The following is a 24159-nucleotide window of genomic DNA, read 5'->3' as shown; positions in this document are numbered from 1 at the left end:
GATTATTCTTAACATTCTGTATACGGAATGATCTTCGGTTCACTTATGACGTAATCGAAGGTGTTAACTTACTTCTTGCTGTGGCAGCTTTTTTCGACTTAGAATCGGACTTTCGAATTGCACGGGGCGAAATTCTTTTTTCTCTGGAACGGGGCTGGCGGTAGCGCTAGAAGGTGTCCAGACTGGTGGAATTCCAGCATTCTTCTCGGACTCTCTTTGATCGGGACTTGGTTCCTTCGGCGGTGGTGGTGGCTCGCTTCCAGGGGACCAAACGCCTAACAATCAATATTTACCTCATTATGTCATAATACATGATTTCTAAGAATTGCTATGAAAATGTAATATAAACGGAACCCAAATAAAAACTGGGTTTCCTACACAGTTCTATGTATTAACTGTACCAGTGAGTAATTTACTATTTTTGTTTTGACTAAAATGGTAACATAGTTTACATTGAAAACACCTTCCCACCCTTTTCAAAAAAGAAAAATTAACAAGGAATGTTGGAGAACGATTTGGCAGAATTTCCGAAATTACTTTTTTTTATTTCTTTGATGAATTTCACGTCAATACAGAAATATTACTTGAGAATAACTGTTCACAATCTTCAAGGACATAAAATAGTTAGTATGTATATACAAAGTAAAAAACGACAGGCAGTGTTATTTTGTTAATACATTTAATCATGTTCTAGGCCAGATGCTGACAATTGTCAAACAATAACTCGTCGTATCATTATTTTCGATTATTTTGACGCTTTATTGTTCAATATCCTTTTCGGTCGATGCACTTACAAGGGATGTTCTCAAACTGATACACGCCGATTTTTCTGTAACTGTACAATCAATTATTTATGAGACTAACCTAAGAATTTTGCGGTACTTGATTGGTGCTGCTGGTGGATAGATACATATTTACAATAAGGAAGCCACCTCCGATTTCGATGATTTTTTAATCTGTTGTGAAGGTCATCACCCAGAGTAATATTGTGAAGTTTTTGGTTGGGGATTGTCGTTTGAAAAAAATTATTATCAAAAAAAGTTTCGTATCATACTTTAGTAGTAATAAGTAAAATGATCGTTGACCTTGACCCATAAAACTTTTTGTTTCAAAATACTTTTTTGAAAATGTTTCCCTACCGATATATAGACAATAAAAAACGATATAAAATTTATTTAAACTTTCTTTTAATATCTTTTGTAGTTTACGAGGTACAAGCGAATAAGTGAAAGGGACGCTTCGAACAAAAAGGGTGGTTTCTTCCTTAAAGTCTAAAGTTAGCAGTAACCAAGCACGGAAAAATGCTTAGGTTGGTCCCATAAACGATTGAGCAAAGTTACAGAAAAATCAGCTTGTATCACTTCACAAACATCCTTTGTTAGAAACAACCGACGGATGAAAACGAAGTGATGTCGTTATGCAACCTTCAGAGTTTCAAAATTCAAATCAATTAATTACGATTATAATTCACGATTTCACATAACAATTTGTTTGCGCAATGACTATAATACTCAAGATGTTCCAAGATATGTGCACTTTTTTTGTATTTATTTAGATAACAGAATTAAAATGATTTTGCTCGTGTTCGAGGTAAACAATGATCGAACAGAACCGAAAAAAGATGCGTTAGGGTCTTTGCACCGTAGCAAACACGTGAATTCGTCGAGAACGAGCCAAAATCAACAGAGACTTGCTAATCTTGGCCGCGTGGGCGTATTATATAAAGACTTGTTCCTTCCTCGTCGATTCCTCCGTTCGTTACATCAACAGATTTCAGAAAACGTGAGAAGAAATTTATGGTACACATATAAACGATAATTATTAAATTAAATAGAAATAAACAGATCAGTGATATTTATAATATCTGGACTATTAGCACTTTGTGAACGAATGTCGTCGTAGTATCGTGATCAAACTTTTACTTCTAGGAACAAAAATCGTTACTGTGATAATGACTAACAAATAAAAAAAAAGACTAAAAGAATACATATTTTTCATGATTCCCAGTACTTCAATCTTCAACGAATAATTTTGTTTTATATGAAAATTATAAGAATATCTTTGATATTTAAATAAATTCTCGTTTGTAATGTAGTTAATAATAAAAGAATAGGATTCTTTCTCTTTTATGTTTATCATACGAAACTAATATTTCCATGGAGCTGTTTTTGCATAAACTTCCTCGTAAAACATATCTGTATTTTCGTTGTAAAGGAAGGAACATAATACATATTCGCCAAAATGACATATTTCGTGATATAATAGAATGGGAGAACAATAGAGACATTCTTATGAAGCGTTAACGTTACCCAATTCCGTTAGCATTTTAACGTTCATCAAGATGAAAATTGGCATTGCGTGAAACGTCTTGCTTCAGAAAGCCAACTGAGCATCGTATTTTGGTAACCATCGACCAATTACAATTAGACGTACCTTAATATCAACGTCCTCGAAAATCTAATTTTACGGGTTTTCAACTGCAGCTCGCTTCCTGCTCACGCGCCATATATAAATAGTGACAGCATAATGTATCATTTTGCTTTGATCATTTATCGCGGTACACACGAAATGCTTCATTTTCTTTAATTATTGTAGAAATATGTGAGAAAGACGATATTATTATTAACAAACAAAGTGTTTTAGGAAGTTATTTTATTCACTTACACGATACTCGAGACAGAAATTTGTTATACTAATATTTTTATTAATTTTAATAATTAATGCACATAATCCTTTCTACTAGAAAGAATTATTAACAGACTGATTAATAAAAAATTAAATTGAATCATATTAAGAATATAGATATGTACAGATACATTGTGTTTGAAAGACGTTTAATTTATTTATATAAACACAAGGCTATACTAATACTATATGTATACTGAAGAAATTACTAGTGTGATATATGTATAGGATGTGCCATGAGGTGTTTCATTGATCTAGTACCACCCATAGAGTTCTCGGACGAAATTCACAATATTAATATGCAATATATTCCGTTTATCTTAATCATTATGAAAATACAATACCAAAAACTTATGTTAATACATAACAGGATGTTTCATTTACTTTTTATACTTAAAACGGTATAATAGAACATCAATATCATGTAGTAATGTTAAGATTCTAAGACATTCTTGTTTATAATTGAAAAGGAAATGAAATATCTTGTATAAAACGCTAATACCGCGAAGATATGTATATTAATGAGCCGTTTATTCTCCGCCAATCTAATATATTATTCTTAATTTAAAATTTATTACCATCAATTGATTAATATGTACTTTTTTAATAGTCATACAATTCACAAGGGTAAAAACATTCCGTTAATGTCACACAGTCATTTGCAACTGTACCTGGTGTCGCGGACGAGGCTTTAAACGTAGGAGCGAACATAACGTTCTCTGAAATGATTAAAAATGATTTTAACAATTCCACCAGTTGCACTCAATAAGAAAAGGTTAATAATTACAACAATACACCTTCAAAATTCTACACAAATTTTCTGGACTTAAAGATTCAATGCCGCAATAAATAATCGATTACTAAACTTGAAAAAACCAATCATTCTGGTTTCCTGTATGCAATATTTATAATCAACACAGTCATATCTTTCACTTTAAAATCTCATTTACCGATTGGGAAATAAAAAGCTTATAATCCAAATAACTGAAATTAAATGTTTTCTTTAATATATAAGAATAATTTTAAATTTCATAAAAAATTATCACCTTTGCAGTATCAAAATAATTAAATGTTTACATTATTTTAGATTCAATGTAGCTTTAATTACATTTTCTGTGTGTCTTAAGAATTAAGCGTGCAACTAATTGTTTCTGATTTGAATCAGTGTGTTCAAATGGCAAGATATTTCATCAGTTTTTCGAAGTTTGAATTTATAAAAAGTCTCAGGGTATTATGACTGTAAACGTTGTGCCGTAGAAGGCTGAGACGTTGCTTTTCAATCTTAAATCGCGATAAAAGGCTCGCTTAATTGCTTCTTTCTGAGACCGGCGTAGGCCATTAATACGGAAGCAAGCTTGATGAGCTTGAAACGAAAAAAGAAAAGCGAGAAGACCAGAGGGAAGCGGAAGAGTCGTCAAGGTTAGGACTTACATACATTAACGGACACTGAATGTTTACTACCGGTCGTATGTACACGGAAATCTGGATTTTAAAATGTTTCATCTGCATATTTTCCTGTTTTAAAAATAGTAAAGCCTAGTTATCAGTCAATAATACCGAGTAATAAATAATTGTATTATCACCGTTTGCCAAACTGTATTGCCAATAACCTACAATGCAAGTTGTCGAATTATTTTTTAAGCACAATAAGACGGTTGTATGTAAAATCAATTGAACAGGAAAATATAACTAATTCTCTGATTCTTAGATCGTAAATTATGTCACTAATTTTACAGATTCCTTACTTTTCTTAAGGTTAGTTGAATATCGAGCATTTTTTTCATTATGAATAAATATATTGCGCATAGCCTAAACAGAATTAAGAAACTTTGAAACAAGTGAAACGTATGTAATCAAAAAATTATTTTATAATAATTTTCAATTTAGAATATCACTTTATATATGTATACTATAGAATAGACAATTACGAATTACTTTGATTTTGTTCTTTTTATTCTGTAATTGCATAATTCGATTTTTATTATACTAATATGTATAATAGACGTATACATTGAAATTTTTAAATAAATACTATACTGCAGATTTTGATAAAAAATTAAATGTTTTTAGAGTGATGTACAAAAATAGAAGTTAAATAATTTATATATTTCTTTTAGACTTTTACTTGATTGATAATACAATAATTACTTCACTAAACTTCATTGAATTTTTAATCCTACCTATCTCAAATATTCATACGGGTTTAGGTCCAATTCTATTAAAATTGAATTAAACCGAACAAAGTTTAATAAAATTACATTTATATTTTAATTTAACCAATCCATTACGGAAGGAACACGAAAGGGATTAATATTTATGTATAACCGTTTATCGGCGAATTAAGGATTTAAATTATTTTCTGCTATTATTTAAATCTCCGTTTTGCCCGCACGAATATTTCCGTCTCTCGCCGCACGGTACTCGTATATTGCAATTTCGTGCAATCTACAGAACGGTAACACGACACCTTTATGTAATCGGTATATGGCCACCAGCCGTTTTATGTTTTCCATTGGTCTACTGTTTCCCGTACATTTAGTAAAGAACACATTTCATTCGAACCCGATAATCGCGAAAATTCCGCTCGTAAGAGGTGAAAAAAATTCTATCGGACACTTGCCGCCTGCCTGTGCCGTCTTTCAAGCGGGGGCAACCTGTTGAACGAATCCTCGGGGCGTCGCTCAATGGCCAGTTTCGTTAATAATTTCTAAATTTAAACGTGGCTTAATGTGTAAAAATATAGTACAATTAGTTTAGAATATATAAATTTTCTTGGAAGGATTAAATCGATTATTAGTCCAATTTCATTTGAATTATCATGGTATTTGATTTTCCTTAATTTGTATTATTATATGTTTTGTATTCATTTGGTTTGCTTATTGCAGTTTGTAAATTAATAAAAAATGTCCAACAGTTTTTCCAAGATTTTGTTTGGAGCAGACTACAGAACGCAACACGATCTTCCCATTCCACCATTTTGCAAATCAAACGCAAAGTGTATAACAGAACCTAACAAATATGACTAGAAATGAAATAAAATGTCTGTTGGTTTATTGATTTTGTGATAACAATAATACAAAAATAGTGGCGTTCTATGAAAAACCATTCAAAAAACTACTTGATTTAATTCATTACTCCGTCTAAAATAACAGATAAAGTATTGGAAGTTAATTGTTAATTAATTAATTTCTACGTGTTTAGAAGAATAGTTATATTAATCTTTGATAAATGAAACAGTGTTTACATGAACCACTCATAATTACTTTAACTAATTTTGTTCTCTCGGGATTTGAAAAAAAGGCAAGAAAATATCCAAAACCGAAAATATTATTTGTTGTGGTTATCATCTTATTAGTGAATTCGATCTTGCAATTAAAAATACCGGAGAAATTCTATTGGAAAATTATTCTGTTTACTTCGGTCCATAATTGGTTTTGAACAATCAGTTTGATTTAAAATTAACTCAAACTGGCCACAGATGCGCGTTGCACTTTTCGTCTTTGATTTTTTTTGTTTCGTTTCTTTTCACTTCGCACTTTTTCGTATCAGTCAAACACTCACTTTTCTCTAACATGACTTAGCCTTCGGTTCTTTTTCCGGATCGGCAAAAGCTCGCATGCGTGATCGTGTTTCGCGCGGAATAGGGAAGCTCCAAGGATGACGGACTACTGAGAAGCGTCGCGACGCTGCCGTCGACACCGCCACACACTCCGCGTCGTCGTTTAACTACGCAGAAGCCGGGCGATTCAGAATAGTCTCGTGACGCTTAAAAATTTGCACAGCGTGAGTTCCCAACCTGTGATGCGATCCCACGCAGGCTCTCGTTTTTCACTCAATCAAAATTTGAGTCACCCATTTTTTTTAGAAATATAAGAAAATTTTATTTTCTTTTAGCTCCTAACTGGTAAAGTGGAAATATTTTATTACTTTCATAGATTTTAATTATTTCTTATTTTTTGTTTATTATACGACCAGTTGTATAAACTTGTGTTATTCTGCATTTTTATGGAAGAAAACATTGAAATAAATAAGTATCTCTTTAAGTAGCTAGTGAATAAAAATAAAATATTCATGGGGTTCCTCAAACTCCACCTCACCAGTTGTGTTAGCATATTACATATCGAAAATTTTATACTTCATTTGGTGATGGAAGTTAGTTATATAAATTATGAAATGTAAGTTATTATGTAGGTACTTTCACAATGGTTTAGGAAAACTGAGCACTCCGCACTATTAGTGCAATACAAAGAATTTGTTGTTCGGACTATTTATAGGTGTGTCAGATACATAGAATACTTTGTGCATTACCAATATTACGTTCTTCATGGGCTTTCATGGTAAAGGAATAGGTATTATTATCTGTATATGGAATATCAACAGTGAGAAATCCTGTATGTTCCTATCAATAATTTCTTCCGTAAACACTTTGCAATACGACTAGATAAATGAAACTTTTTGCGTATTAATAGTTATGACTTCTTTTACGTAGGTTTGGATAATGATCAAGTTAATGTGTCGGCGCGTGTATTGATGTTAATGAAACATCTGTAAGTGTATAAGACAATGAAAATACCATGTAAATAAATTACATAAATGAAACGTCTTTTGTATCTTGAAATCAATACGATTTTTTTTCACTTAGTAATAACAAAATAATGTAAAATATAAAGGAGTACATCGTAACTAACGGCACCTATATTTCTATTTTTCATTTTAATATGAAAGATAATTATTTAAAGGTAAGCTAACTTCAAATAATACAATATGAATAGTTTATCGATGTATCACTATTTTATATTAATATTTTAAGATATAATTATCATTATTTATTCTTATTTGTAATAAAATTAAATCAAATATGTAAAATCTCAGTCTTTTAAAATTTATCATTGATGAACCCTTAATGATACTTCATCATTACGTCTTCCACATTACTCATAATAATTAATAAATCTAAACAAATAATTCTTCTAACGGTTTGTTTGACAATTTGTCATTTACTACTGCAATCAGCGTAATATTTACTGAATTCAAGTTAAAGCAACTTAATAATCTTTTTTCTTTAGTTACCAATCTTGCCTATTTCTGTCAATTTTTCCACATAATTTGTAATTAAAAATACATGCTTGTATATTAGACAGTAGGACGTAACTGATTTAAAAAATTTGTGAAATTTATTTATAAATCATATCTATTTATTACGCTATTCAAATTTATTCTTATGCCTAATATTTACCAATTATTTAAACTTCAAAACTTAATTTTTTTTAGAAAAGCATGCACCAGTTAAACGCACCTTTACCAAACAGAAATCCTCGGCCCACCTTCAATGCACTGTCAATCTCGTGCAGTAGATCGGTCTCATTGCCATAACCAGCTCTCTCAACTACAAAAGCATGCCCAATACATCCCGAATAGAAAAAAAATAGAAAATAATAATTATAATTAATTATATACACATATACGTAATACATACATACATACATATAAGGCTCAATCTGTGTTATTTTAAATGTGCAATTTAGTAATGCTTTAGAAGCGTTAGGAAAAAGGCTCGTGGAATATTTACGCTTCCTCCCTCTTGTGTATCTAGAAAGCTTCGTCTAAACTGTGAATAATTTTCTATTTTTACCGATCCAGCAGCTGAGAGTTCCGAAAAATTGAAAAAAAAAATTCAGAAAAACGAGCTCCCTGTGTCTACCTAACTTAATTACAATTCCTATATCTTCCATTATCCTGAAGGTAACTGTTCTTTCAATATGTATCACAGTTTCAGTATTGAAAGTTCATATCTACTTATAAGAAATATAAATGATAACGTAAGAAAAAATCATATTTTCGTGTTAATGCCTGAAATATTCCACGACGTTCGTTTTGCGTTAGTGAGTTTGTTGATTGTTACGGAACAGTACGAAACCGGTTAGTAGTTTGTGTTGTTACTAAAGCCATGACTTTTGCCAGGATCTTGTGCGACAGGTAGGTAAACTGGAAAAGGGTGAAGGTCTTGGAGGCAAGGAGACCCGTTTAAAATGGCGGATGTTGGCGATGTCGCAACCGGTCGGAAATAGCCAAAATGAAGACGGTGGTTCCGGCGTGTGAAGCTGGACACGTAAGCAAATGTTCTACGGTTCTACGAGCACTGGCCTATTTCTCGATCCTCCCTATATTTAGCTCCTTATTTTCGAATGAATCATGAACTCAGGTTGCAACCGACCAACCTGATCTGTGATTCGTTCACGTGATTCGACATCGAAGACAAATAAATCGTGTAAATGGATATCCGTCCTGCTTTCAAATAAATAAATAAACTGAAGTAAACTTTTCACACCGTTATAAAATTTATAACAAATGTATCATAATTTGTATAAAACAGAAGTAGGTTTTAAAACAGCGCGATCTTACGCTGAATCTCGTTCTTTAGATACTTCTAAACAATTATAATTTGATGTTCGTTGTATAATCTACAGTATATAATAAAAACGTAAAATAATAATAAAAAGAAGAACGTAAATCTATCATTTCTTCAAGTATATACTATTTCATTGATAAACTACAATGTATATGAACTTTATTATGGATATTTTATAATAGATTCCTTTCAATATTACAATTAGATTTTTTTCTACTTTATTAACAAGTGGAACTGGTTGACTTTCAAAATCATAAATTTTTAGGTGAGAAAATTAAGTAAAAGTTATGAAAAGATACTAAAAGCTCGTGGGAACAACTATTTCTGTGTTATAAGGCAGCCATTTTTCTTCCGCCGCACCTATCTAGATAACCTATGATCTACGACCAAGTTAACAAGACTCATCTCTCGACGTTTTGACTTTATTGGCGATAAATCATATCACGGTTCGTCTTCTTCATTCAGTTTCGTTAGTAACAACAACACGAGACATCTATATTCCGGGATAAAAATATAGCACACACCATATATTCTCATAAACATTACTTTCCACGCGATATATCCGATTAATCGGTATAAATTTTGTTACAATTCTAAACAACAAACACGAGAATTACCGGCATTTTTGGAAGAAAACGGCTGCTATAAAATTTACGTTCAATTTTCAATTTACCGGTGAAATTAAAATTTAATATAATCCGTGAAACTTGTTTAAAATCTGATTTTCATTGTTGGAAAGAGAATTTAAATTCGAATTTTCCCTTGCTACCCATTGGAATTAGATTTTTGAAACTTGAATATTATTTTCTGCAAAAATTAAATTTTAATTTACATTCTAACGGCAAAATCACATTTTCAAATTCGAATTAAATTCCAAAACACTTTAATTCGTTGCGAAAAAAAAACACTCAGTTCCCCCATTCTTTTGTAATTGTAACAAAATTAGTAGAAATCCGTGGGAAGGAAGTAAAATTCACAAAAAAAAATATTGTCAGTATCACGTGCTACAACGCAACTCACGATACATCTATTAATGGTACCTGTTAGTGGCTGTTACGTACTCAATAATCCTATCCAAGTAGCGATCGCTTCAAGTTCACAGTCAGCCTCAACATTCGAACACTCAAACGGAAGGTCCAAATTGGCAGCGATCAATCTTAACAACGACCAACAACACAGCAATCCTCGGTTCGCTGGGACTCACCGTCGTCGGGCATTTTCAGGAATTCTTGAAGATGCTTCGGCAATTTTCTCGCGTCGTCGAATTCCCGTCCATCGATCAGACACTTCTTCTTCACTTCCTCTTTTCCCACAGAATCTTTCTCAACTTCCGATTCACTCTCGTCCAGTTTAATTCCGAATTTGTCCAGCCTGTTTCTCGCCTTCGTGATAAATTCCATCTCGACGTTTGTGCCATTTTTTTCCAATTTCTCATCCGGCCTATGAATGTCCTCGTGTGTACTGATCTTGACCACCTTGTGAAGCTTCCTTTCCTCCCTCTCGAGAACTTTGTGCACGTACTCCTCGTACATACGTTGACGAAATGCCTCCGAGTTCTCTAATTTCCCGCCCTTTCGAGTATCATCCGACTTCTGCCCGTTTCTATCTTCTTTCTTGGTGATCACCACACTTTCGATATGCTCGGTGGATTCCTCCTCGCGAAAACCATCTCCTTGACGGACTTCCGTCTTTAGATCCCTCTGTCCGTGTTTGTCGATCATCTCAGAATGATCTTTGTCTAGGTTCGAGGACTTTTCGCTCCAGCTTTGACTCTCAACCTTGGCGTCATTTTTAGAGGTACTGGCGCCTGTCTCTTGCGTCTTCTTCAGTGTCTGAAAATCCTCGAACGCCTCTTTCTCTTCCTCTTCAGCCAACAGAACATTCTTCAGTTGATTCTCCAGCAATTCGATGTACCTTAATCGTTCCACCAAATACTCTCCCGGCAGATATGGCTTCCTGAGATCGTCAGTCTCAAGTTTCTTCAGGCTCTCCAGGATCTCCGTAGCAGTCACATGCTTCAGATCCTCTTCGTTCTTATATTTTCGCGGCTCCAGATGCTTTCTGGCCGGGCTCTGGTCGAAAATACTGGTTGTGTCGATGCAAGATCTGTCCACGTTCACCACGCGTTTCGCTGGCGCTGGCACCTCGACTCTGTCGTCTATTAGAGCTGGATTGACACCATGCCGGGGCTCTATGATCCTTCGAGGCGTTTTCTTGCCTCCAGTGTCCGGCATGCCCGGAGTTTTCTCGATCAGAGCGCTGTTCAGAGTGATGGGACTCCTTCTGAAAGGCGTTGTGCTTTTTTCTGGCGAATTCACGCCGAGACTAGTCACTTTCGCGACGTTCGACCGATTACTATCACGGTTATCAGCCTGTACTCCCTCACCCGACGGTTCTATTAATAAATCGTTGGAGAGAGACGTCGCGTGACTGGAGATGTCGCGTCTAGCTAGGTTCAACCAGTCACGGAGCTGGGTGACCTTCAGACGCTGACCTTTGTCACCGCCTGAACGCTTGGACGGATCTTCGGGCGTCACTTTCGGCTGGCTCGAGTTCTCTTTCAGAATCTCGAGCAGCCTGGTCGGTCTGTCTGTTTCAGACTTTTTCACATCGATCTTGTACTTCGGAACTGCAACGCAAGGTGATGCGTTCTCGTGGTACCTGTGTCTGTTCAGGAACTTCGCGTGAAGGTTCAGCAAGTTATCGGGAGTAGTTTTAATCGCGGTCTTTTGCTGGGACGGCGACAAACAGACGAGTAGCCGGGGGTCCGTTGAAGTGGACAGGCCCAGCCAACTCTCTGCGCTGACTTTGCTCATAGTTCCTAGGTTGCTCCGCTCTGAAACAGTGGTTTTCCGAGCGTCAGGTGTTAGTACAGCCGTCTCGTGCACACTCGGGATAGAGCGGAGGCTTTTAAAGATGTTAAACTTGGGTACTGTTATCTCGTTGATTATTTGCAAGCCATAGGGCATCATTAAGATTCGTTTTATACAGAGATCCTTCAGGGATTCGGGCCAGGCGATGTTTTCCGACTGATTTCTTACTGAACTACTGCCAAAATCCAGGGGAACGTAGTATAGATCCTCCACAGGCGAATAGGGTATGGGTTCTGGGGACACTTTTTCTCCATTTAACATATCTGATTCCTCAGCTTTCAGTAACGAAAGTTTGCTTTTCAAACTAGAAGAGTCCAAGTCCCTTTCTCTACTTTTCCTAGCTTCTTCGGCTATTATAGAGCAAATGTCAGCCTGCCAATCCTCCATAGGATTATACTTCACAGTGCTCAGAGAAGTCGCGCTGCTGGAAGAGTCTCTGAGTTCAAACTTTTCCGTGTCCACTTGTTCGGTCGATTTGTAGATCTCTTCGAATTCTTCTTCGCTGTCCTTCGAAGCAGTTGCCTCGTTGCCTTTGTTTTCAGTAACTTTCAGATATTCTGGAAGATTCTTCGGCGATTTTTCGGCCATCGTTGTTCGTTCAGCGCGACGTGCTGTCGACGACTCGGGTATCACCCATTTTTCGCGCGACTTTTCGGCCAACCAGTCACACGTTATTTCAGGACTCACGCCATTGCCAAGACGATTATGCAATGAAGCGATGCTGTCACTTTGGAAATTCCTGATCCCGTGGGCCCTTAGATCATCGATGATCTCGCGGAGATTCTCGGGTAGCGCCGACGCCGTCACCTCCCTCAAAGCATCGCGAATATTCTCGACGGTCGCGTCACTGCTCGATATAATTGTCAATAAACGTCTAACGATGCTCGGATTCTTATCTATTGCCAAATTTTCTGCTGGCAGAGGCGGGCGACTAGGTGGAGGATCAGTTGAAATTATTCTGGCTGGAGGGACCGGAGGGTCTCGAGATTTTTCTTGTAAATCAACGTCTGACAGACTAGACGACCTCTTTGGCGGCGTTGGAGGTCGCCGTTCCTTCGTCACTGCCACATTGTTTATTTCTAACTCAGACTTCGTGTGTATTTCGTCTTCTAGACTGGATTCGTTGCCCTTTACAGTAATAATCTCAGTTTCTAGTGATGGACTTTCTAACAGGTTTTCCTTAGTATCGCTTTTTGATGGTTTCAATAAGAGCGACTCTTTGATTTCTTCTGTCTGCTCTACTTTCAACTCCTTTAATTGTGTATTGGAAATATTTGGATCGTTGTTCAAATCCTTTCTCTCTTCAATTTTTAACTGTGATGTTACTTGTTCAACTGGTACGATGGCATTTACACAAACTGTTTTGTTTTCCTTCTGTTTTAGTTCTAATTCTTCGTTAACATTTGCTTCACTTTCAGAATTCAATGAAGACTCATCTTTCAATACAATATCTTTAGTGGATGCTTCATCAGCTTTCTTCATTTCTAATGTTTCTGTGTCTACGTCTTCTTTGATTTCGACATCTAACTGTGATATTGTCTCCATTTTTTCGATTTCAAGCCGAGACTCCGTCATTTTATCGGTTGATTCTGCTATTTCGTTATAAGTAGCATTTGTATCTTCAATGTGAACCTCGTTCTTCACTTCGGGCTTTAATTCTTCCTCGTCTTTTAATTCCAATCGTTTGTCTAAATTTACGTCTTTAATGTTCACTTTCAGTTCTTCATCTTTTACTGTCTCATTTAGTTTCTCATCAATCATTTTTAAACTTCCTCGGCCTGATTTAGGATCATCAACTTCCTTGAATTTTAATGTCTTTGTCTCTGATTCTTCTGTTACTTCGTTAATTAACTGCGATTCTGTGCTTTCGCGCTGAAGTTCGGCCACTTTGTCAGTCGATTCAGCATTTTCTACGCCAGTTACATTTATTTCTAAAATATTGTCCTCTCTTTTCACTTCTGCCCTCAATTCTTTATCTTCTTTAAGTTCTAATTGTTCGTTGGAATTTCTCTCAGTGCTATTTATTTCCATTTCTTCGTTTTCTAATGTTTCATCGTCGGGTTCCATAAATGTTAATACTCCCCCCTCTAAATCTTCTTCTGTTTCGTCGATAGCCTGTGATTTTTCCGTCATCTCTTTAACTGATTCTGCATCGTTCACATTAAGCACATTGCATTTTATAACATGTTCCTTCTTCTCCTCTTCAGGCGTCGCTTTCTCTTCTTTCAATTCCAATAACTCATTAATATTTTTTGCAGAGTTGCTCAGTTCCATCTCTTCGCTTTCTAATGTTTCGTCGTCGGGCTTCATGCATTTCAATATTTCTATCCCTGAATCTTCTGTCGTTTCATCAGCTGCCTCTGATACTTCCGGCATATCTTCCGTTAATTCTACAGCATCCACATCAATAACAGTTATCTTTATTGAATTCTCCGTCCATTTCATTTCAGGCTTCAGTTTATTCTCTTCTTGGAACATTAACACTTTATTAAAGTTTTCTTCCATGCTATTCAATGTCACTTCATGTTTCAACGTTTCAGCAACGGTGTTCCTGAATTTTAATACTTCTATTCCGGACTCTTCGTATATTTGACGAGCTTTTTCTAAATTTTCTTGTCTTTCATCGCTGTTAAACTCACTTCTCATAATTTTCCCATCCGATTCTTCGTCTTCCTCCATTGCATACTGACTATCGGTCCCGTCTTTCGTTGCCAGCTCCTTATCCCCCGAATTCCTCCGCCTCCCATTAGACGGTCGTTCCTCCCTCCGATATTTGCTGATCTCTTCATTAATGAAGTCTCTAATATGCTGCTCCTCGTCTTCAGACAGTTTCTCACCCTCTTCCTGTATGATGTCTAGGAACCTGTTCGCCTGACAGTGTTCGTGATTCCCGCGTTTCCTAACCTTCTTGCACGTCGAGCTAACTCTTTCCTGCCTGCATGTCTCCTCCTCGCAATAAGGGGGCAGTTTCAGGCCTTCGATGAAGCTCCTCAGCTTCCCCTCCACCTCCTTCGGCATCACGGTGTCCCAGACGCGCATCGAGTCTTCCAAATCCGTCTCCATTTCCACGATCACCGGTCGAACACTGTCAGCCTCCACGTCGCAGTCGCTGACATCGTGGATCTTCAAGCCTTCGACCGTTCTTTTCATCGACGAAAACAATTCCGCTGGCTCGGAAATCGTCACCACACCTTCCACACTGTCCTTTCTACCGATCTCCAAAATACCCACTCCCGGAATGTGATCGATCTTCGCAGCCAGCGGTAGGCTACTGATCGTCTTCACCTCGATAACCCTCACTTCGGAGTTCAAATTCCGTTTCTCGATTCGTTGCCTCTCCTCTTTCAGTCGTTTCACCGCTGCTTCTTTGGCACGTATCGTTTGATCATCGTCGGGTTCGGTTTCGATCGTTTTCTCTAGTGACTCGTTCGTTGCCGGATCCTCGCGAATTTCCGCGTTTTCCGGGTGTTCATCGTCCTCTTTCGGCGTTCTCTCGGCACGCTGGAACCGTCTTCTGTTGCGCCCCCTACGATTCCTGCGGTTCCGCGAACCCTGTGGCATGCTAATCTCTTCTGTGTCTGTCGCGTACTCCGAGGATTCGTGAAATCCTATGGAATCCCGGGACGGGCATCGTTTTTAAAGTGATCCGTGATTACGCTCGAATTTACTCGGGGTTTGTGGTACAATGAGAGAAAAAAGTATTCGTACGGAGACTACTGGGAACAAATGTCTGCTGTACTATTTCCCGTAAACAGTTTTTGAGATTTATAATCGCCTGTTCCCGCTTGCACAATAGAGCTACTATTATTAGTGAAATTTTACAAGCCACGAGTTACCACTACTAAAAAATTCTGTCGCACAGTAGTAATAACAAATTTGTTCATAAAACAAGTAAAATTCTATAAGTAAATTTTATAAATTACAAGTCAGCTTATTGTCTAATTTCATGTTATGAAATCGTGTGCACGTTGATAGAAGGGAATTACTGATTTAATATAGTGTGTTTTCTTTTATTAACAGTGGGTGTGCATTGAAAACAAATGCTTACTATTTGGACAATTCAGCAATAAATAATGAAATAAGAAAATTATCAACCATGTCTAAAATATTTCAAATTAAAAGAATAAATAAGAATTCAGTAATCAATAGTTAGAAACATTAACCTGTAAACGAAATTATCAGGCTTCCAAGACTTGTAAAAATTGTAAAAGTAAATGTAAAATTGCATTCATTGTGCAATAATCATTTCTAAAATTTCCTAATAATGTTTACTAATTATTTAATTTGTAAAAATTGTTTGTACAACAGAAGTCTAGAAATTACAACTTATATCATGTAAATTCACTTATGGTAGTAGTTTGCAAATTACTGTGCAAGAGGTTCCTGACAGTAGAATGAAAGCTATTGATCGTGATAAACGTCAAACTGATAAACTTGACGCAATTGTAGGAGTACATTTGAACCAAGGAAGTTACTTTTATGCTAATAATCATATGTAGTCCAGTTGTGCTACCGTGTATTTTTTACTACCAAGTTTTCTACGTAACGTACCGTTGCATATATACCGGATGTTTCATAAATACGTAAAAATACATTTGACAGCAAGTTTTCGCATTCAACTGTATGAAAAACAGTTTTTACATTTCAATAAATTCGAATTAATTTTTTTATCTTTTTCGTGAATCATAAACGTTATTATCGTATGTAGTTTACACGATAAATTTTTATTACAATATTACAATTCACGGACTATAAACAACTATCTTATACCTCTTTTATAATTAGTGTCTAGAATTACTTTGTAGACTGTTTCTGTAGTTTTACAAGCCACTCTGTATAGATTCCACCATCGATCAAGAAATTATTATTCGTTCGAATACTTTTATCCCTCATTGTATGTTCACTTGAATTTATTCACACAGAATTTTTTAGTTTATTTTTGGGACACCTGGCGTAGTAATAAACTAATTTGGGATAAAAAGACGAAGAAATCTAATTTTGTTCTAATCCGATCTAACTTGGGTTATTTTAATTCTTCCGAAAATTCCTCAGACAATTTCTTCTAAAACCTGTTTCTACCGGTATCGTATTAATATTTTCTAGTTATATTAGTTTCTTGAAGTATAACGCCGATTACGAGAAACGTTAGTTTCTTTTTTTTTCTTTTTTTTATTTAATAGAGGACCTTAGTCTCGATCGATTTTCGAAGCGAAAAACGGAAAATGCACGCGAGAAATGGTGGAAGAGAGAAGAAGCGTGTTTCTTTGCGTTCGTGCGACAAGCATGACTTAATACAGCATTCCAAGGTGTTGAGTACCATGTGAAACAAGTGGCAACGATTATTCTTACTTGTTTTAGTTTCGTCTCGTTGCTCGATCGAGGAACTCTTCGGACCACCGTTTTGGTTTACGTAGCTGTGACCAGATTTTGCGTCATCTGTAAATATAAAAAAATTTATTATAGTTTTGTTAACATTCAATAACATAATTTAATTATTTGCTATTAACAACGTACGAAAAATCAGACCAGGTTTATTAATTTTCACTAGTAATGCCAAATACAATAAGAATAGTTAGAATTAGAATAATGATCGTATAAGACGTAAAATTATGGGAATACGACAAAACGAAGTCGTAGGATTAAAAATATGTATCTATGAACGTATTTGAAAATAAATTATTCGTACGTATAGTATAGAACTCTAAAATTGAAAACATAAAATTACGATATTTTAAAGGGGAATTCATTGAATTGCTATATGAAACTGAAGGTCGTAAGATTTTCAACAATCATAGAAATCTTATATTGAACGTGCTTAACACTTGAAATTAATACTAAAATTAACATTACATCAAACCTGACAGTTGAATAAAATTATCTTTCCTTGATTATTCAAATTAACTATTTTATTAGATGACAACTAATTTTAAAATGATCAAATAATAATTTAATGAATTCATTCATGTTAATTTTATATTAATTGTTTATACGGAATAAATACTTCAAGATCAATAAGTATGACATGATAAACGAAGAAAAAAAGTAATAACTAAAATATATTAATCTAGCACTATACACGTTACTTCGTTTATAACTGGACAAAAGGAATTACAAAAAATTATAATCGAAAGTTCAGTATGTATGACTGCAAAAATGGAAACCACATTAAAATATATTTCCATTGTTTCCAGTTTCCGTAAGCCACAAATAGAACAGTGATTTTATTAATTTTTTTTCACTGCATTTTTCATACACTTATAAATGCATAATGTTTATAGTATAGACATCATAAACATACGATCTAACAATTGAATTCACCACAAAGTATTCGACTCAGTTTTACAAAGAAAGAAATAGTAGGACTCTAACATTATTATAAATGAAAAAGAATAGTTTCTGCAACCGTTTTGCATCCAAATGATCTCATAACTGCTTGAAAATAGTTGCGTAGGTAATGGAATACGCACGATCTAAACATTGCTGTAAATTATTTTTAAGGTAGTATTTTAGTCTTGACCTTCCAAAAAATTGATTAATTTTTGTTGCATTTCATGATACTATAGGTTGCTATATGTCTGCAGAAGAATTTACTCGTATTTGTAAAATTAACGAAGTTATAGATGCTTTAAAGAAAAACCTACAAAGCCTAAAACACGTTTTTTTCTAAATGGTATTTTTTTAAATGGCTGATACAATATCTTAAGGTTCTAATTGACTGATTGACTTCACATTTGGTGTACATTTCCGTAGGTGTGCCGTTAACTTATAAACCAGCATTATCAACAAATTATTTTCTTTCCTAGCTTCTTTAATCCGTAAATCGCGAAAAAATCAAGAAAATCGATATTTAAACCTCAAAACGCCGCCGCCATTTTTTACATTTTCTATATTTTTTTTCATACTGGTTCACGCCACAGTCACACTTATGCTAATCAAGAATCTGTTTGGCTTTTTGGTGTCAACCAGTAGAACACTTTTTTTTAAAGGACTGCATTAAACGATTTATAATTCAGTCAATTATGATTATTTTCACTCAATAAAGATGGTCAATATTTTTAGAAACAAAATTGAATATGTATGCAACAAACCGATATCAACAAATCTTATGGTTTCTTTGTAAAAAGAGTCCAAAAAGCCGGAAGAATGACACTTTTGATTAGAATTACCCCTTAATAAAATATTTCGAAATCTTTCACAAATAACTGAACAATGGAGAATTATTCGAAACGGACCTGATATGCACGGAAACCATCGAAAATCGCGGTACGTTCGCGTGACATCCACTTGCGAGTTTCGAATGAAATGTCAACGGGCCTCGAATCACCGGCATGGCCTCTAGGGTCCATGAATCGCGAGAACTAACTGACGATGAGCGCGAACAGGTCCGCCAGCCGTGAAACACGCTCGTGTCCCCACCCACGCGTGTATTGTTTATGTAATTTCTCAAGTCGACCCTTTGATTTAGTGCTGCGTCGAAAAATCCATAGGCGTATTCGATACATCCACTTAAAAAAAAAAACAGTTCCCTCGAGTAAATTCAACTTCTAATAGGTAAATATAAAAACTATTTCTTTTCGTGTGGAATATTTTTTGTTTTATTGATTCTTCGATTTTTATAGATTATTTATGGAAACTGGAATTAAATAGATAATTATAAACTCTGTTAGGGATTCTTCGGAGTTCGAAATAAAATAACAACCAGATTGGACTTTATTAACCCTCCTATGTCACACCTTTTTTTTCAAACTGTTGTTTAAAAACTATTTGTTAAATTAAGCCGCAAAAACTTCTGAGATGAAATTTGAACATTGTAGATTATATCTTTATCATTAAAAATTAACACTGAAAGTTTCATGTTTCAAAACATTCTTGAGAAGAAAAATAAAATTCTGAAACAAGTTCCTTTTGCATATCTGAAATTACTACTATGTATACGGCGCTAGTAGTACCATGTTCAGTGATGCCTCAAAGATATTTTACTTCAAAAGCAAATTTTGTATCAATTTGACACAGTGTCACAACAGAAGGTAAAACATTTTTTCCACACTACATTTTAGACAACCGAGTTTTCTATAATGTATAAAATTCACAGTCTAATTATTGCGAAGGGAAAAGAATCTCGATTGTTTAAAATGAACATTTCGCAAAATAATCAAAATTGGACAAGCAAAGATAACACATGTCCGTTTTCTCTGGAAAAATGGTCCTCTAATTTGTAACAAATGTAACGTAAAAATAAGTGTCAACCACTCAAATGTATTGTACGTTGCAGTAAATATTCGATATTACCACAAGAACAGAACGGAAGCTACAACTTCTTGAAGAGAACTTCTTGAACGATTTAAAAATACAGTTACTGTCTCAATTCCTAAAAGAAACAAAACTACTTACAAGTGTAATCTAACTGATCATTGTCATCGATACTAACCTTTTGAGGAAGAATGAGAATAAGGAAAATGATTTAATTGATATGGTAATAAATAAATATTTAAAAAATGGCACACCCAAGTGGGGACAGAATTAACAAGCATTTAGCATATGGCTTTCAATCTTGCTTTATATATTTCAAGTAATGCATTAGCGTGCATTAATGTTTAATAGGTGAATAAGTATAAATAAATGCTTTACTTTAATGAAGATACAATATAGCCTCTACTCTTAAGGTGCTTTTTTAGCGAAGTTTTTATATAATATCACAGTCACGTAAAGTAACAAGTTAATTGTAAATAATCATGGAGAATTTAGAAAGTATCCACAATGGGTACTTAGAAAATTATTCTTGTTTTATATTAATTATTTTAATTAGCTATGCATGTAAAACAATTTGTGTTATCTTTACTCTGCAGTATATTAAAATAGACACTAGTGGGAGTTATACAAAATAATGTCAAACGTAAAGGGTTAGAAAATATCAAAGAGATGGTAAAACATAAGAAATAACAATTATGAAATTACTCGGAAATAAGTGGCTGATCGCAAATCATACCTCTAATTTTATAATTGTATGTAGTTGAGATATATGGGTTGAAATGCTATCCATTAGATATGCTTTCAATTGTACAAAGTTTAGTGTTCATCATCTCATAAAAATAACCGAACAAATTGTACATATTTTGTGTTTACAGTATGGGCAAGACTAACCTTCACTTCGTCAAAGGATCATTTATTTTTCACCAATGTAATATTCATATTTAGTTTTCATCTATTAAAATATTCATGAATATCTACCGATCTTTACCTTGATGGTATCAAATAACTGAATCCATTTAATTCAATTGTATCGTTATTTAATAGAACGTATTCAATGCAATGGAATAATTGCCATGTAATAGTAGACGGCAAATAATTTACTGTATAATATGAAATGGCCGCTGAAATAGTTAGTAATACAACTCTGCTCTTTTATTCTACCCACGGTGGGTAAATCAATACTGTCTGAGCCCAGTGGGTTCGTTGCATTATATCACGAGAGAAGTCGTGCAACCCTTTTGAAATCTCGAGAAGCTAAACCTAATTAGAGTGTCGTTCACCTTTCAACAACAAAGAAAGGGAAATCACAGAAAATCTTTGAACGTCGGGACATCAAAATTACTTCATTCTTTTCGCAGCAACGCGTTCGTTTCACATTGTAAACCTGAATAAAATGACACAAAAGTAATAATCAGAAATAAACGACTTGTCTGAACTTACTTTATTATGAATTTGCAATTTTCTTTGAAACGAACAGAAATGCTAGGCGAAGTAGGTATCAGTTTATTCGGTTAATGAAATAACTTACACTTATTGATTTTAAAATTAAGCGAATTAAATAAAGCATTTCATATTACAAATTTGATATTTATATTCAATTTATATTCGTCCAAGAGGAACTAACATTGATTTAGATTGTTGAACTTTGATTTTAAAATTTATCGTTAAAAGTTAAACAGGACGTGAAATTTGACTATTGCGCATACAGAGATTAAAGACGAAAATTGAATTTTATCTTCTGTTTTTAATTCTAAAATTCGATTTTTTAGTTGGACACTACATTTTAATGGAACTAGTACATTTCAATTCAGTCAGTGGCAATTACATTAGTTACCACAATCCATCATTAAATTTTCAATTTTTTAACAATTAAATTTCAATTCAGTCAGTGGCAATTACATTAAGTACCACAATCCACCATTAAGTTTTCAATTTTGTAAATTTTTTAATATAAATATTGAGATTTAAGCCTTTCATTGAAATATAAATAGCAGCTGTACTAAAATTCGAGATTGTAAAAAGACAGATCGGTGATGAAAATTAAATAAACGAAATTGAAGGTACGATGAATGTCTACTTATGAAATAAAGTCGTGTGTTATATGAAATAGTGTTTTTGAAACAGTGTTACTTCAGCAGTGGTCGGCTCTGGTTCACGGACCAATCAAAATGGAGTTCTGGCTAGAAAAAGGGCAATGTTCTAAAAATCGATCATTCCGTTTCCATTCGAATCCTTCCGCATCGAATTCGTCGCACAGTTCTGTTGTCACTGGTGATGTAATGAAAAGTGTGGAAAATGAATGGGTGCGCTCACGATAGTAGTCGTTCTACCATTGTTTACTCGGAAGGAAGTTCAACTCGGAAATGGTGGTATTCATGAACGAGGGGTGAGACCGTGTGTCTCGAACACCTACAAAACTTTATTCAAGGTATGTATGTGTGCACGACAGAAATGAGGTACACTGTCGACAAAAAGTATTCTCCCGTTATGACATTTTTTACAAAATTTGTTTAAAAAAATATATACTAACAGAGTAATTTAAATTTTACAATTTAAATTCTCACTTGTCATTCATCGTTAGGTTTCGTGGCTAAATTTTTTTTAATTGAAATGTTATTTCCAATTTAATGTTATTCGTTAAAAGTTAAACTTAAACGTCAAGATTTAAGTCTAAATTTGTATGTACCATCTGAAATATATATTTCGCTACTGGACTTTTTAATTTTTCCATTGTAATTACCTTCAAATTTAATTTTATTTCTTAACAATTGAATGTGATCAATGGAGTTTTAATTTAAATTTACATTTGAATTCAATGTAACATAAGTATCTTGAATTTGAATGTGATCGGTAGAATGTAAATGTGAATAAAAATTTCATCACCCGATCGTTCCTGTGACTCAATTATTATTGTAAGCGTTGTTTAATAAATTGTACAATTTTCTTGTTTCGTATGTTATAAAAACAACTGGACATTAAATACTCCTATTTTTATAAAATCCATTTAGCATGGCACTCATGAGGACATTTATTTCTCTGAGCAAGCAAGTCTTTTAGAGCGTACCTATTATTCATCTTATCCATGCACACAGTATTTACAAAAATTACAAATGTTAATATGCATATATTAATTCCCACGTACTTTTTCATTTTTTCTGTATGTGTATATGTATCTAACATCTCCAATTTTGAAACTTTAAACGTACGCAATGTTCGTTTAAAAAATATATGAATAATATTTTTAAATACCATTTAAACCACCTTTTCTCATCCCTTTGTTTCAAGCTCGCGTAAAAAATCGTCGTCGAACTAATGATGACGCACACCGTGCTTATTAACCACGTAATTGTTCCGGCGTTGAGGCCAAGAAGACCATTCGTAATGCTTCAGCTAATCCGAAATTGCTATAGAGTCAAGGACAATAGCAACAATTATAACAAAGGGTGTGGTTAACTCTAGCAAATAAATTTGTTTCAATCGTTCGATTAAAAACGAAACCCATTAAATTCATTAAATACAAATACAAATGATATAAAGTTTAAATTAGACTTGACAAAAATGGCGCAGGATGCTAAATTCATAGAATAAACCCTCTTTGACTGGTATAGCTATTCGTTTATGTTTCAAATAAGTATCAAAGTTGGCAAGGGGTGGTCGATTGTATATTGATATACCAAATAATCCAACTAATTCTTATAATTAATGAAATAATAATAGTATCAACGAATTTATGGGTAAGTCTGTGTGGTTATCGGCGTCGAACAAACTGGACGGGGACGCATCAATAGGTGCGCCGGTTGGCGTCATGCCCCGCAGAGGCCAAGCCTGCATTTCCGCAGCCCGATCTTCCATCTTTCGTCCTTTACCTATGCATTCGACACCCATTAACCGAACCCTCGACAGAGATTCCTACGATCTCGTTACCTATTTAGTTATGTCACT

General features: G+C 34.5%; 1 protein-coding gene across 5 annotated transcripts in view; it reads right to left on the bottom strand.

Moving 5' to 3' along the window:
- The window catches only part of LOC107190464, a 57568-nt gene extending 40183 nt beyond the window's left edge, over positions 1-17385 (bottom strand). For 4 of the 5 annotated variants that reach the window (XM_015579266.1, XM_015579267.1, XM_015579268.1 and 1 more), the window contains exons 1-4: positions 17317-17385; positions 10299-15575; positions 3357-3404; positions 73-275 (exon numbers count right to left, since the gene is read on the bottom strand). In XM_015579266.1, the coding sequence (XP_015434752.1) occupies positions 73-275; positions 3357-3404; positions 10299-15528 (5481 nt within the window). In that variant the 5' untranslated portion in view covers positions 15529-15575; positions 17317-17385. The remainder of the gene's footprint in view (positions 1-72; positions 276-3356; positions 3405-10298; positions 15576-17316) is intronic. The other variant, XM_015579265.1, reaches the window with a different exon arrangement.
- Positions 17386-24159: the final 6774 nt, after the last annotated feature.

Source organism: Dufourea novaeangliae, unplaced genomic scaffold, assembly GCF_001272555.1.
Source record: "Dufourea novaeangliae isolate 0120121106 unplaced genomic scaffold, ASM127255v1 scaffold199, whole genome shotgun sequence".
Classification (NCBI taxonomy): domain Eukaryota; kingdom Metazoa; phylum Arthropoda; class Insecta; order Hymenoptera; family Halictidae; genus Dufourea; species Dufourea novaeangliae.
Note: the sequence above shows the minus strand (reverse complement) of the source record. Positions and strands in the feature narration are given on the sequence as shown.